This window comes from Onychostruthus taczanowskii, unplaced genomic scaffold (genome assembly GCF_017590055.1).
Source record: "Onychostruthus taczanowskii isolate IOZ18803 unplaced genomic scaffold, ASM1759005v1 scaffold142, whole genome shotgun sequence".
Classification (NCBI taxonomy): Eukaryota; Metazoa; Chordata; class Aves; order Passeriformes; family Passeridae; genus Onychostruthus; species Onychostruthus taczanowskii.
Window position 1 is genome coordinate 283708 of NW_024498597.1, and position 12424 is coordinate 296131.

Sequence of the window (12424 nt, forward strand, 5' to 3'; positions counted from 1 at the left end):
CAATGGAAGACTGCCTAAGATTGGTGGATTCCTGCTGTCCCTTATTACACACGTGGGCTTGTCCTTATCTATTGTACTTGGTCTTACAAAAAGGCTAATTGGCTGTAGGAAGCAATCAAGGATCATTCTTAAAAGTTATGGGAAAAAAAGGGCTTAATACTTATTATGCACTTTAACCAAAACATCTTTGGGAAGATATTTGAAGTTATTTAGATGGAACACTAACTGAAGGTGTGCTTGGTTTCTGTTGTAAGGTGGCATTGCTGAGAATCTGGCTGAAAAATTAATTGGCGTGCTGTTTGAGGTATGGTTACTTGCTTGTACGCGGTGCTTTCCAACACCTCCTTACTGGAAAACTGCCAAAGAGATGGTGGCTAACTGGCGACATCATCCTGCAGTAGTTGAGCAGTGGAGCAAGGTCATTTGTGCCCTGACTTCCAGGTAGGAGAAATCCCATGGAAATAAATGCATGTGTGGGGATAATCATGGTTATACGTGTTTTGGAGTTGCTTATTTGTGGAATGCGCAGCAATCCAAAAGTGAATAAGCAATACTAGGTGAGAGATCTTGCTGTATCCTTGGATTGTGTGTGTATTCCTTTGTTCTGCAAGGGGAGATCTGAGTGGGGTTCTTTCAGTTTTTGTGGAAGCATAGCACCTCTGTGATATTTGGCAGTTTGCGGCGTGTGTGTGTATTAGTCTCTACGATTGTGACTCTTCATCATATCCCCTGAGGAATAACACAAGAATATTAGTATAGCATTATGTGTGTGTGTCACCATCAAAATTATTAGGTGCTTGTTAGTGCTCATGCTGCTGGGTTTGAGGTGACTCTTGGACTCTGCTTGGAACCTGAGGAGCTGAAACTGTGTTACAGCTGCCTGGCACTTGTTCCTTGGGGATGTGATGGGACAGAGGCAGACACAGGCTCTCTGCTCTAGAGAGTAGAGGAGAAGAGCTGTACTGAGTCTTGCTGGGTATGGGAACAGTGAGGATCATATATGGTAGAATTGTTTAGGTTGGAAAAGACCTCCAAGATCATCAAATCCAACCATGCCCCCAGGACTGCTAAGCCCACCACTAGCCTGTGTTCCCAATTGCCACATCCACAGGTCTTTTCATACCCTTTGGTGACTCCACCACTGCCCTGAGTAACCTGTGCCAGTGTGTGACAACCTATTCCAACCAATCTGAATGTCCCCTGGCACAACTTGAGGCCATTTCCCCATGTCCTGTCTCTTTTTACCTGGGAGAAGAGGCCAACCCTCTGGTGGCTCCAGTCTCCCTTCATGTAGAGAATGAGAAGGCCCGCTCTGAGTCTCCTTTTCTCCAGGCTGAGCCCTCCCAGCTCTCTCAGCTGCTCCTGGTGCTCCAGCCCCTTCCCCAGCCCTGTTCCCTTCTCTGGATGCGCTCCAGCCCCTCGATGCCTTTCTTGCCATGAGGGGCCCAAAACTGTCCCCAGGGTTGGAGGTGCCTCACCAGTGCCCAGCACAGGGGACAGTTGCTGCCCTGGTCCTGCTGCCACACCATGGCTGGTACAGGCCAGGTGTCACTGGCCTCTTGCCCACCTGGGCACACCAGGCTCTTGTTCAGCTGCTGTTGAGCAGCCCCCCCCACCAGGTGCACTTTCCTGCTGAGCACTGTGCAGCCACTCTGCCCTAATCCTGTAGCTCTGGGGTTGTTGTGACACAAGGGCCCATCACTTTCCCTTGTTGAGCCTCATGGAGTGGCTTCAGCCCCTTGATCCAGCCTGCCCAAATGCCTCTAGAGATCATTCCTGTCCTTCAGTAAGTCAGCTCCTGCCCACCTCAGTGTCACCTGCAAACTGACCTAAGGAATGTTCACAATTGGGAGTTGCAGGAGAGTTTTGGGTGTAATAGACCGTTCTGAACCTTGAGGAGAGTTTTGGTACCCTTAATATTGAGGTCTTTTTGGTGTGGAGTCTTTGTGGGACAAATCTCAGACTCTTGGAGGAAAGAACTGAATCAATTGCTTGTAAGAGAGTCATCTGGGTCTCCTTCCAGCTCTCCTGAAATATCAGTAACTTATTCCTGTGAAAGTTCAAAGATGTGTTAAAGTTGCTGCATTGTGAAATATTCAATAGTGTATTTTTCTGCAAGGGTTTATTGTAACTTTGAAAACTTTTGCTTTGAATTACCTGTCAAAATGTGAAGTGTGGATAGATTTTTCCAGGTTATGCAGCTATTTGTTAAACCCCTGGGAAATAAAGCTGCAATACAAGTTCTGTGTATTTCCCACGCTATTTCTTCAGCTATTTTTAGCTTGTTAGATGTAGCGTTACATAACGGAAAATACTTTATGATTCACTGATCTGAAAAGAACAGCTCTGTCTCAAAACATGTGTTGGTGTTCTGCACCACATACTGTGCCTACACTTCCTCTCCCACTGTTGACTAACAGTATTGGTTCTGTTGGTGCACAGGAGTATGCAGGGTTTCTAATGTTTTAGTCTGTATTCAGTAATGTTGGTTCATGCCTGATACATGGAAGGTTAGGCTCCTGTTAGGCTGGCTTTAAGTTCAGTGGTATTTTAAGCTGCATTCTTAATACTTCAATGAAGCTCCAACTTCAAACAGTTAAAATGTTTCAGTAAACAATTCTGTGAATCAGGTTATTATCAATAAGCTGAGAGTAAATGTTTCAAATTAAAACCATATGGAAAATTATATTTGGAAATCTGTACACATATGCAGTGTTCATTTGTGTCTGTGGCTATGATTTTTAGCAGGATGAAACTGGAATTTAATTGTATTGCCATACCAATAGATACTACTTTTACCCCATCTAGGTTGCTTTAAATATATTTTAACTGTCTTGGATGTGTGGCTTAAAATTTATTTCTGTCTTCAGTCATTCTTGAAAATGTTCCATATGTAATTAAAGATTTGATCACGCTGTTTGAAAAACTGGTTTCTTGCAGTCATAGGGAGAAATGAAGCAGTGCACTGTGTTGCCAGGCAGTGGTGTGGGGCATGACAGTGCATGGGGTTGGGTCAGGCTCTTTTTGGGTCTTCTAGAGCCGGGTGATTCCTCAGCAAAAACATACCATGGGGTCATGCCTCTGGGCACTAAATGTAGGTGGACACAGGGCTGGAGGGCATTTGCTGCCTCATGTAGATGTGTGTATTTCTGGTTTTAAGGAAACTTCCCAGTCTGACCGTTCCCAAGATTCTCTGGCAGTCCCTCTTCCACCAGCAGTGACTTTAACTGCTGGGACTGAAGCCCCTTTGCAGCAGCAGCTCCGGTGAGCTGAGGAGTGCCCTGCTTGGCTCCCTGCACTCCCCACTCTCCCAGGCAGAGCAGCTTTCCTCACTGGTTCCACCCCAGGTTTCCCATGGGAGTCTCAGCTGTCTTGTTCCATAAAGCCCTTTATTCCTGGCACGGTAACACAGAAACAGCTTGAGCTGCCCCCAAGGAGCAGCCCAGCAAAGGACTCCTGGGCTGTTATCCCCTCACAGTCCAAGCTTGTGCAAGTCTTGGCTCTTCCTTCTTAGTCCTCAGCTCTTGCAGAGTCTGAGCACCTGGCTGGGCCACAAGTCCAGTGCCCTTTGTTATGCACAGGGTTGGCATTTCCCAGCCTCTTCCCCAGCCTCCTTCAGGGAGCTCAAGCTGCAGCTATCACTGCAGCTGCACCACCAGCTCTGGCACCGAATGGATTCCTCATAATCCTTGTATCTGGAGAAGGCCTCATGTCCTAAAACTCTTCTTCTTTTCTTCCAGGTTAGGTACTGTAAATAGGCTGTGATTTCAGACACTTGTGTTAATTGGCTGCACGTTACTGTAGTACCCACTGCTGGGAGAAGTGGCAGATGGAAATCCAGCCTGTTTGACTCTTGGTTGCGGAGTCAGCCATAGACTACTTTTCTCCTTCTCTTCTAATTGTAATGGCTTTAGAAACCTGTATGGCTTTGTGAGTAAGGGTGAGTGGGACATTTCCTGACCATTGCAAGGAATTGTTATAGGCAGCAACCAGATAAGGCCAAATCAATAATTTGAGAAAGCCAGATTAAAATTCAAAGAAGATAGATTTTATTTCACGAATTGAAATACAAGCTCTGACAGCCACAATCAAGGGGACAGCGCCGAGCCCGGGACTCTGGCACTGGGTGAACACAGATCTGAGCCCCTTTCGCGTCAGATCTACCGAGTTCACGAAGTCTGTCTGGTGAGCCGCGGTTATTGACTGTTTTTCTTGCCCAGAGCGACGTTTCCTTTGTTTCTTTCTCTTTTCCCGAATATTCATGCGGTCCTCATCCCTTGTCCGGTGTACCACGTCTGAGGAAGGATTGGAATATTCATGCAGTCCTCTGTCCTCCTGTCTAGTGTGGGAGGAATTCTGTCTCCTGCTGGGACAAAGCTGCCTTGGGAAAAAACAATACTGTGTCTGGGAACAGATGCATGTAAAGTCCACGGGAACTGGGTATTCACATGTTAGTCCAGGGCTGTCCTCGGTTATCCACGGTCGTTATTGGCCGATGATGGCTGTTCCGAGACTGGCTCAGGGTTTCTGCAGGAGCTAATCCCTTTTCTTGCTAATTTGGACTTCTGTTCAGTGAACACCTGTATGTGTTACAATCTAGTGAGGTAATCGATTTCCCAGCCCCTGTGTAAGATTTCTAAAACCTGGGTGCTTTCTGTAAAATACATTCTAAAAGCATGATTCGATATATATTTCTATAATTACGAACATATTTATCATATTTATATGAGCATGAATTTAATACATTTATCATAGAAGTTAGCTTAGGGAAAGACAAACTGATTTCTGGGAGTGCTGTGATATTTAGAAGGTGCAGTGCAGATCTCTTCTATTCCTTTAGAAAACATCGAGATGGAAATAAATAGGGCAGGAGATCTTTCTCCTTTTTAATGCCTTTATTAAAAATCAGCTCAGGTGGGGAGAACCGACGGGTCGCACCACGCCGCCGCTGTCCCCAAGAGTGGCACTGAGGAGGAGGAGGGTGATGCAGCTCTGTCCGCTGGTCTGCAGGCAGAGCTGGGGACTGCGTCCTCACGGGAGCAGTAGGAGATTCCTCTCTTTCAGTCTGACATTCGAGGTCCTCTTTCTAGCCGACATCCTTTTAGGTTAGGGTGAGAGGTAAAAAGGATCTTAGCGGACACTGGATTAAGTTCCTCACCTTTAGACATCAGTTAGATCTCTTAATTCCATGGTGGCACGTTGGTTTAGGGGTTTTTCTTGCACATCTGCATACCAGCGCTGCCATCAGCCCACCCCCTCCCCCCTGCCCCGCTACCCGAAGTCTCAGGTGTCATCCTCCAGGAAGCGGCAGGGGAACAATTGAGCTGATTTCTAACCATAACAGGTAATTGAACAAAAACTATTAACAACGGATGATTACAACATGAAGTTATTAACAACAGCAATTGGTTTAACTTGTTAACTCTGCAACTTAAAAAAACATGGACAACTTTTCTACTCATAACAAAGATTATGTTGATCAGGGAAATTGAACTGTAATTTGGTGAAGCTGGGTATGAAGCAGGGGTCAGATTAGACAGCAGGAGTTCAGTGAAATTCACTGGTGATTCTTCGGGTAGTTACAGCTCTTTTAGGGAAAGATCCCCATTTGCCTAAGCATTGTCCTTATGGCACTCAGATCACTGGTTTGCTCTTTGCTGGTCTGTAGATCCCAGCCTCTGGCACATGTGTTGCATCTGTTTTGAAGAACTCACTAAACTGTGGGTTGTAAGTCCTGTGCTGCTTGTAGGTCACAGCAGTGGGTGCTGCTCAGGGTCCTGAGGTACAGTCTAGGTCATCAGTCATGAGCTGGAATTTAGAGCTGCAACCTAATATGACTTGCTAGTGTCCTGTCAGATGTGCATGTGGCTGTGGTAACTGGTGACCCCTCTGGCTAAGTGACTGAGGGTTCTTGTGCCTTAATAGCTTTTGGGTTTGGCCGGAGCTTTAGGCAGGCTCTGGGTGTGCACCGTCCAAGGCTGAGAGATTGTATAAAATGGGATCTCTAGGAAAACTTGGGATGTTCCATTGTTGCCTGTGGACTCACCTGTGGGCTGCTGACGCTGTTGGAGTGCAAACTCAATGTTAAATTTTTGAGCTGAAGATCAGGTCTGTCTGACTTGCTTTCTAGGTTGCTGCGTTTTACATATGGACCTTCGTTTCCTCCATTCAAAATTCCCGATGAAGATGCTGGTCTGGTTCCTCTTGAAATGGATAATGAGTGCGTTGCACAAACATGGTTTCGCTTTTTACATATGCTGAGGTATTGTAATTACAGCCATCCATTGTTCCTGTTCTTGAATCACCTCTATACGTTTGCATGACAAATGAAACGTTTCTCTGGAGATTGCCAAGACTGAGCACCTAAATAGAATTAAATGAGAGATTTGTGCCAGTGCTATGCAGCAGCGCAGGGCAGGCTGTGAGTAGCGTTCAGCTTTGAATTCTGACTTTCAAAATGTAAACTGGTTCAGTTAATTAAAATCTATTTTAGCTGTTTGGCATTTTGGAGGATCTGAAAAACAAGAGTTCAATAGAATTTTGTTTCTCTGAGATAACAAACAGGAAAAGCTGAACAATAGATCTGGGAGATGCTTACGACTTTCATTTATTCTCCAGGTTAAATTTAACTTATTTATTTTTAAAATGGGTGTTTATATATTTATTTTTATGAAGAAATCTGTACACTTAATTTTACCATACAAGTTCATCTTTCTTAAATGCACAGCTGAACCAAATGCTGTGTTTTGTTTTAAAGACTTTTGGACGTGGCATTACATTAATGCTCTCAATGGCCAGAATATTAAAATATTGATACAAAATACTATTTAATAGTTAAAGCTAGATAAACATTAGGCTGTTTAAAATTTACTTCTTAACTAACTAAAAACCCCTCCTTCGTTTGCAGTACTAGTGTCACAAGTCCTGTACTCTTCAAATTTGGAATTTACAGATTTGCTGTTTCAGGATTTGAGTCAATCAGGAAAAATTGCTCAAACTTTTACAATTTACTCCCCTTCTTGTCACTGTTTGATAGTATTTAATTCGTTGCTTACCTTTCTAGAATAGCTTTAACAGTATAAGCAACTCTTCATTGGGTTCAAAAGACCTCATAAGTAATTATTATTGCTGCAATAATTAGTCTAGCAAGTGTGTGGTCTGGCTTGTTTTATTTTACTATGATTGTTCAATGTGTTTGGGTAATGTTTGAAATGAAGACAGCTATATACTGCCAACCCAGGAAGAGAAAATTGCCTTCCTGTGATGGAAAGCTGAACTGTATTGGATGCTGGTTTGCGGTGTTATGTGAATGCCTTAAACTATTGCATCTTCAAGTGTTTCTAAATCTTAACAGCTGTTCTTAAACTGACTAACATATATTTTGCTCTCTTTCTGGGCAGTAATCCTGTGGATTTGAGTAACCCAGCCATTATTAGCTCTACCCCCAAATTTCAGGAGCAGTTTCTGAATGTGAGTGGGATGACTCAAGAACTGAATCAGTACCCCTGCCTTAAACATCTGCCTCAAATATTCTTTCGTGCCATGCGTGGAATCAGCTGTTTAGTGGATGCATTTCTAGGTAATGCTTTTGTCTTGCCCATGGATAGCTAGAAATATTAGTTTAATTATTATTTTAGTATCTTTAAATCTGTTTTCTCCATAAATACATGAATAACAATTCATCTTTTGAAGGAAATCCTGGAATTGATGAGGAGGAGACTTGAGATCACTTCTAAAAAAATCTGTACACACAGCAGTAATATTTGAGTGCATGAAGTTGTAGATGGCCTTAGTTTCAAATGCAAAACAAATCAGAAATATATGATAAAACAAAACCAGGGATCTCTTTCCCAAATAAGGCTTCTTTTCTCTTTCCATCTAATCACCAATGCAAGTGCTATGCTTTAGCACATTGTGAGCACTCACCACCGTGTTTCTGATCTTTGTGGCAACTGCTGTGTGCCTGTTTTATAAGGTATTGAATTTGGACTGTCATATTCAGATCTTTGTGAAGTTCCCCTTAGTTTATGGTTAGTGGATTACTGCTACTGCTGAGTAAAAAAGTTGTGTTTCTTTGTTGTGTGTCTGCTGGTAACTGAGTAAATCTAGCTGGTCAGTTTTAAGTTACAAGATGGAGTACCTGAAATTTAAAGCATTATATTTAGTGTTCTTCAGACTTACTGAAAGTTCTTCAGAGAATACATGGTATTGTAAACTCAGAGGAGCTGCCTGCCTCCAGCTGCTTTTCTACTTAAATATGTGTAAGCAAATGTCATCTGCCATAAGTGTGAGCTGATGAGAGATTGCAGGAGACTAGAGCAGATATGTAAACAGTATTAGAAAAAAGCCTGCTGGTGGAATGAGACCATCAGCCTGCAGAAGAGCAGCCTGTAGGGGCACAGAGCGCAGGGTTAGACTGGATACTGGGAAGAAATTCTTCCCTGTGAGGGTTCGTGAGGCCCTGGCACACGTTGCCCAGAGGAGCTGTGGCTGCCCCTGGATCCCTGGAAGTGTCCAAGGTAGGTTGGACTGGACTTGGAAGAACGTGGTCTAGTGGGAGGTGTCCCTGCTTGTGGCTGGGGATGGAATGGAGGGTTTTTAAGGTCCCTTTGAACCCAAACTATTCTGTGGTTTTATGAATCAGACACTTAAGACTTCAGAAGATCTTGTAGCAAGATAAAGCACCCAGAGTGATAATAGCCTATCTGGAGTGCAGAGATGGAGACTACAATGCATTGGAGCACAGGAGATTCTTAGTGAAAAATTAAATTCAGGCTGTAGGTATAGATTGGGAGAGTGTGCTCAGGCAGACTTGGGAGCTGCAGAAAGATCTTCAGTGAAGGCTGGTGGGAGAGCTCATTACCTTCTGTCATGAGTGCTGAAACACTGGGTTTTATCTTGCTCTCCCTGGTACCTACATGATGTGTTTGGCAAGCTAGTACATCCTCTTTTCCAGCCAAATGTACCAAAACAATAGGTTTCATAGTGCATACTCTGCCTAGGCTGTAACACTGATGATTTAGCAGAAGCAAATTGTTCTGTAATGTGTTATGAAAAGTACTTGGGTGCTTTAATTAACTTGGTCAGAAAAAAATCTGCATCAAAATCTCAAGCACACTGTGGTTCCCCACTTCATTTTTCAAATGGGGCACAAGGTTGTTGGAATCCATTAAAATGGGCAGAAATGGCGTTTGTCACGTCAAGTTTTGCAGACGTTGAGTTGCTTCTGATTCTGATGGGGAAGAGCTCTGTACACCATGAATTTCCCTGAAGCTGGATTAAAAACTGGTCTAATGTCCTGCTGCTGCCAGAAAAATTACAGCTTGCTCTGCTTTCTTACTCTGTCTTGTGTACTGTCTTAGTATTTGACTGTTCAGCAGCTGATTCAGCTCAAACCGAGCAGAAAGCTGTGTGGTGGATGGGTTTTAATTTAGTGAGCTTAATTTAGTGAGCTAAGGTGGCTCTAAGGGCCATACATCTTAGAGATGTCTGAGAAAAAGATGTGGGAGTTACGACTGGGAAGGAAAGGCAAAGGTGAGAGGCACCTAAATTTTGACATAAGTGAGCTGTGAAATTGTCTTTGGCAAGTGAACCTTGCTCCTTTCCCTCTGCCTGCTTCTAGACTGGTTCTTCCCATCTGCCATTTCCCACAGCCTTAAGGTATGGGGTCCTTTGGTGTTTAATCTGTTGCTTATCTGATGTAATTTCTGTTTTCATTTGTGTGTGTATTTATTTCTGCTAATAGTAAAATAGGGAGGGGCATTTTTGTTGCTGCTGCCGTTTTGGGGAACGGGGGAGGCATGGCTATTGACCAAAGGCTCCTGGGCTTACTAATGGCCTGCTCTCTGTGAGCCCATGGAGTTGTTGCTGAAAGCCTGCTTTATTCCTGGCCTTACAGGCATTTCCCGACCCCGGTCAGACAGTGCACCACCCACACCAGTGAACAGGCTGAGCATGCCCCAGAACACTGCTACCAACACCACTCCACCCCACAACCGGAGGCATCGGGCAGTGACTGTGAACAAAGTGACCATGAAAACCAGCACTGTAAGATTTCATACTCTGGCTTTGAGTAGCTGACCCTTGGGATTGTTTCCTCGGTTAGAGGAACTAATTTCCTCGATTCTAGGAGCTGATTTGTTCTTCTGTTCAAACAGGTAACTACTGCACATGCTTCAAAAGTGCAGCACCAACCCTCTTCTACTTCTCCACTCTCTAGCCCAAACCAGACAAGCTCTGAGCCTCGGCCACTTCCAGCTCCTCGCAGGCCAAAGGTTAACAGCATCTTGAACCTCTTTGGATCATGGTTATTTGATGCAGCATTTGTTCACTGTAAACTTCATAATGGAATAAACAGAGACAGCAGCATGACAGGTAAATATTACAAAAAATATATGTATGCTTTTTTCCTTGTTTTCTTGACATTTCCTACCTGCAAGATTAACACATGCATAATCCAAAAAAAGTAAAACCTGAAGTGCTCTGTTGTAATTAATTCCTTGAGCTGAGCCAGCATCTGCTATTAGCTGAGCAGCTATTTGGGGATTTCAAAGTTTAAAAAAAGTCCACTTTTTTACTATTAAATACTCCTTTGCTCTAATAAGCGTGGCACTTCCAATTATGATACTGGTGAAAATGCTATTAAATGGAGGAAATCATGTGGTAGGAGTCCACTTATTAGTTTGAAATCTGCTTGAGTATCTATGATTAATAGCAACTATTTATATCAACTCTTTAATATTTGAAAAATTGTCCTACATTGCTTCACATAGTGCACAAAGCCGTACTTTTTGGATTTGTAGAGTGTTATGGAAACAGGAGTCCTTAAAATAGCTAGTGAAGTTGCTGCCTATCAGTTAAGATTGCTGTGTGTTTCCTTTAATGACTTGATATCTTCGTTATCTTCAACCCTTAACTGCCAAACTTATTTTGTCTCCTGTGCTTTGCTCAGCTGCAGAGGTTAGGTGTTTTGAGATAACGTAACAGAATTAGTGCTCTGCTCAGAGAGGCTTTTTAGCTTTCATCTTACTTGTGGTGATAATATTCAGAAAAGAATAACCTTTCTCACTCCTTGCAGTTTTCCTGTTCCTTGTGTGTTTTGAATGTCTGCTAACTTTTCCGAGAGATCTGTTAATCAATCTGTCAGTAACTCACTGGCCTAAGAAAAATAGGGGAAAAACATTTGTTATAGCAAGCTGGATGTATAGTGGGACTTGGCAGCAACAGTTAAACTGGTGATCTTCCTTGTTTATTTTGTCAAATTCCTGTGTGAAAACTTAGGATTTTGGATCTTCTAAAGGTGTTTGTAGGTATGTAGCACATAATTTTTTGAACATGTTCTTTGTGGGTGTCTGTGGTAGGAGTTCGGAATCTCTTTGTAAAAGGCCTGTGACTCATGACTAGGGAAACAGCTGAGCTTAGGAGGCAGCAAGACATGCTTTGAGGGTGTGTTAGGTTGCAGATGCATTTAATGTATTACTACATTTAGTGATTTTCAGATTGATTAGATCATTTTAATTTTGACATAACCTCTTTTTTGAGCGATTTTAATGAAATGCTTAAGCTGTAAAGGAAGGATGTCAGCTTAGATGGTGCTTTTGCAAACATGTCAGCTGTGAACAGAGGTGCTGTTATGCTGGCAGAAGCACACAGTCATCTGGAATCCCAAGGCTTAATTTCCTTGAAGGGGTTACAAGGCTGCCTGTTCATGTATGTGATGTCTTAAATCACCTAACAGCAGTCAGAAAATTGTTGTCTTACAGGGATATTTACTGGCTTTCTGAAAACTGGAGACAGTTGTTTGGGATTTAGTTCTGTTCCTCCTCTGTGCTCTTCCAAGCTGTCTGTAGCAAGACCAGTCTTTGCACATCACATGATGTGCTGTGTATTAGCAGCAGTGGTTCTGACACAGTGATGTTGGTGGACTCCCAGGAACCTGGCTGTGTCATTTTCTGCTTTTTTAGCAATTTGGAAGACAGAACTAACTTACGGGAATTTAATCAAGTGTCTGCTGCCCTTGCAGGGTGTTGTTCCTGCTATGTAAGGTCACTGGTCAGGGTAGTGCCAAGGGGGGCTGGCCGAAGGAGAGAGAACCGAGTGTGGGTCCCTACTTCTGAAACACTGTAGAGAGGCCCCAAACTCTGATTGCCTGATTTATTATTTTGCTCAGCCTCTGCTTAAGGTGGGAAAATGAGCAAGACGTGTAAAGGACCAGGCCCCTGGAGTTTCTGCTGACTTGAAGCATCAGTGTCTTTGGAATGAGGTTTAAATCCACATCATAAAGTTTTATTCTGGAAAGCTGATGTGTGATGCCTGAGGCCTCCAAGTGAAATCTTTTCCTCCCTGAAGAGCTTAAGGCAGGAGGTGCTATGCTGGCTGATGAGGTGGGCCAGGAGATTGTATTAGGGCCCCCCCCCATCACAAA

At 43.4% G+C, this 12424-nt stretch overlaps 1 protein-coding gene across 4 annotated transcripts in view; it reads left to right on the forward strand.

Annotated features, from left to right (window-relative positions):
- Nucleotides 1–12424, forward strand: part of RALGAPB (Ral GTPase activating protein non-catalytic subunit beta) — a 62973-nt gene that overhangs the window by 12261 nt on the left and 38288 nt on the right. For all 4 annotated transcript variants that reach the window (XM_041398187.1, XM_041398188.1, XM_041398189.1 and 1 more), the window contains exons 5-9: nt 255–441; nt 6131–6262; nt 7401–7579; nt 9899–10047; nt 10158–10374. In XM_041398187.1, the coding sequence (XP_041254121.1) occupies nt 255–441; nt 6131–6262; nt 7401–7579; nt 9899–10047; nt 10158–10374 (864 nt within the window). The remainder of the gene's footprint in view (nt 1–254; nt 442–6130; nt 6263–7400; nt 7580–9898; nt 10048–10157; nt 10375–12424) is intronic.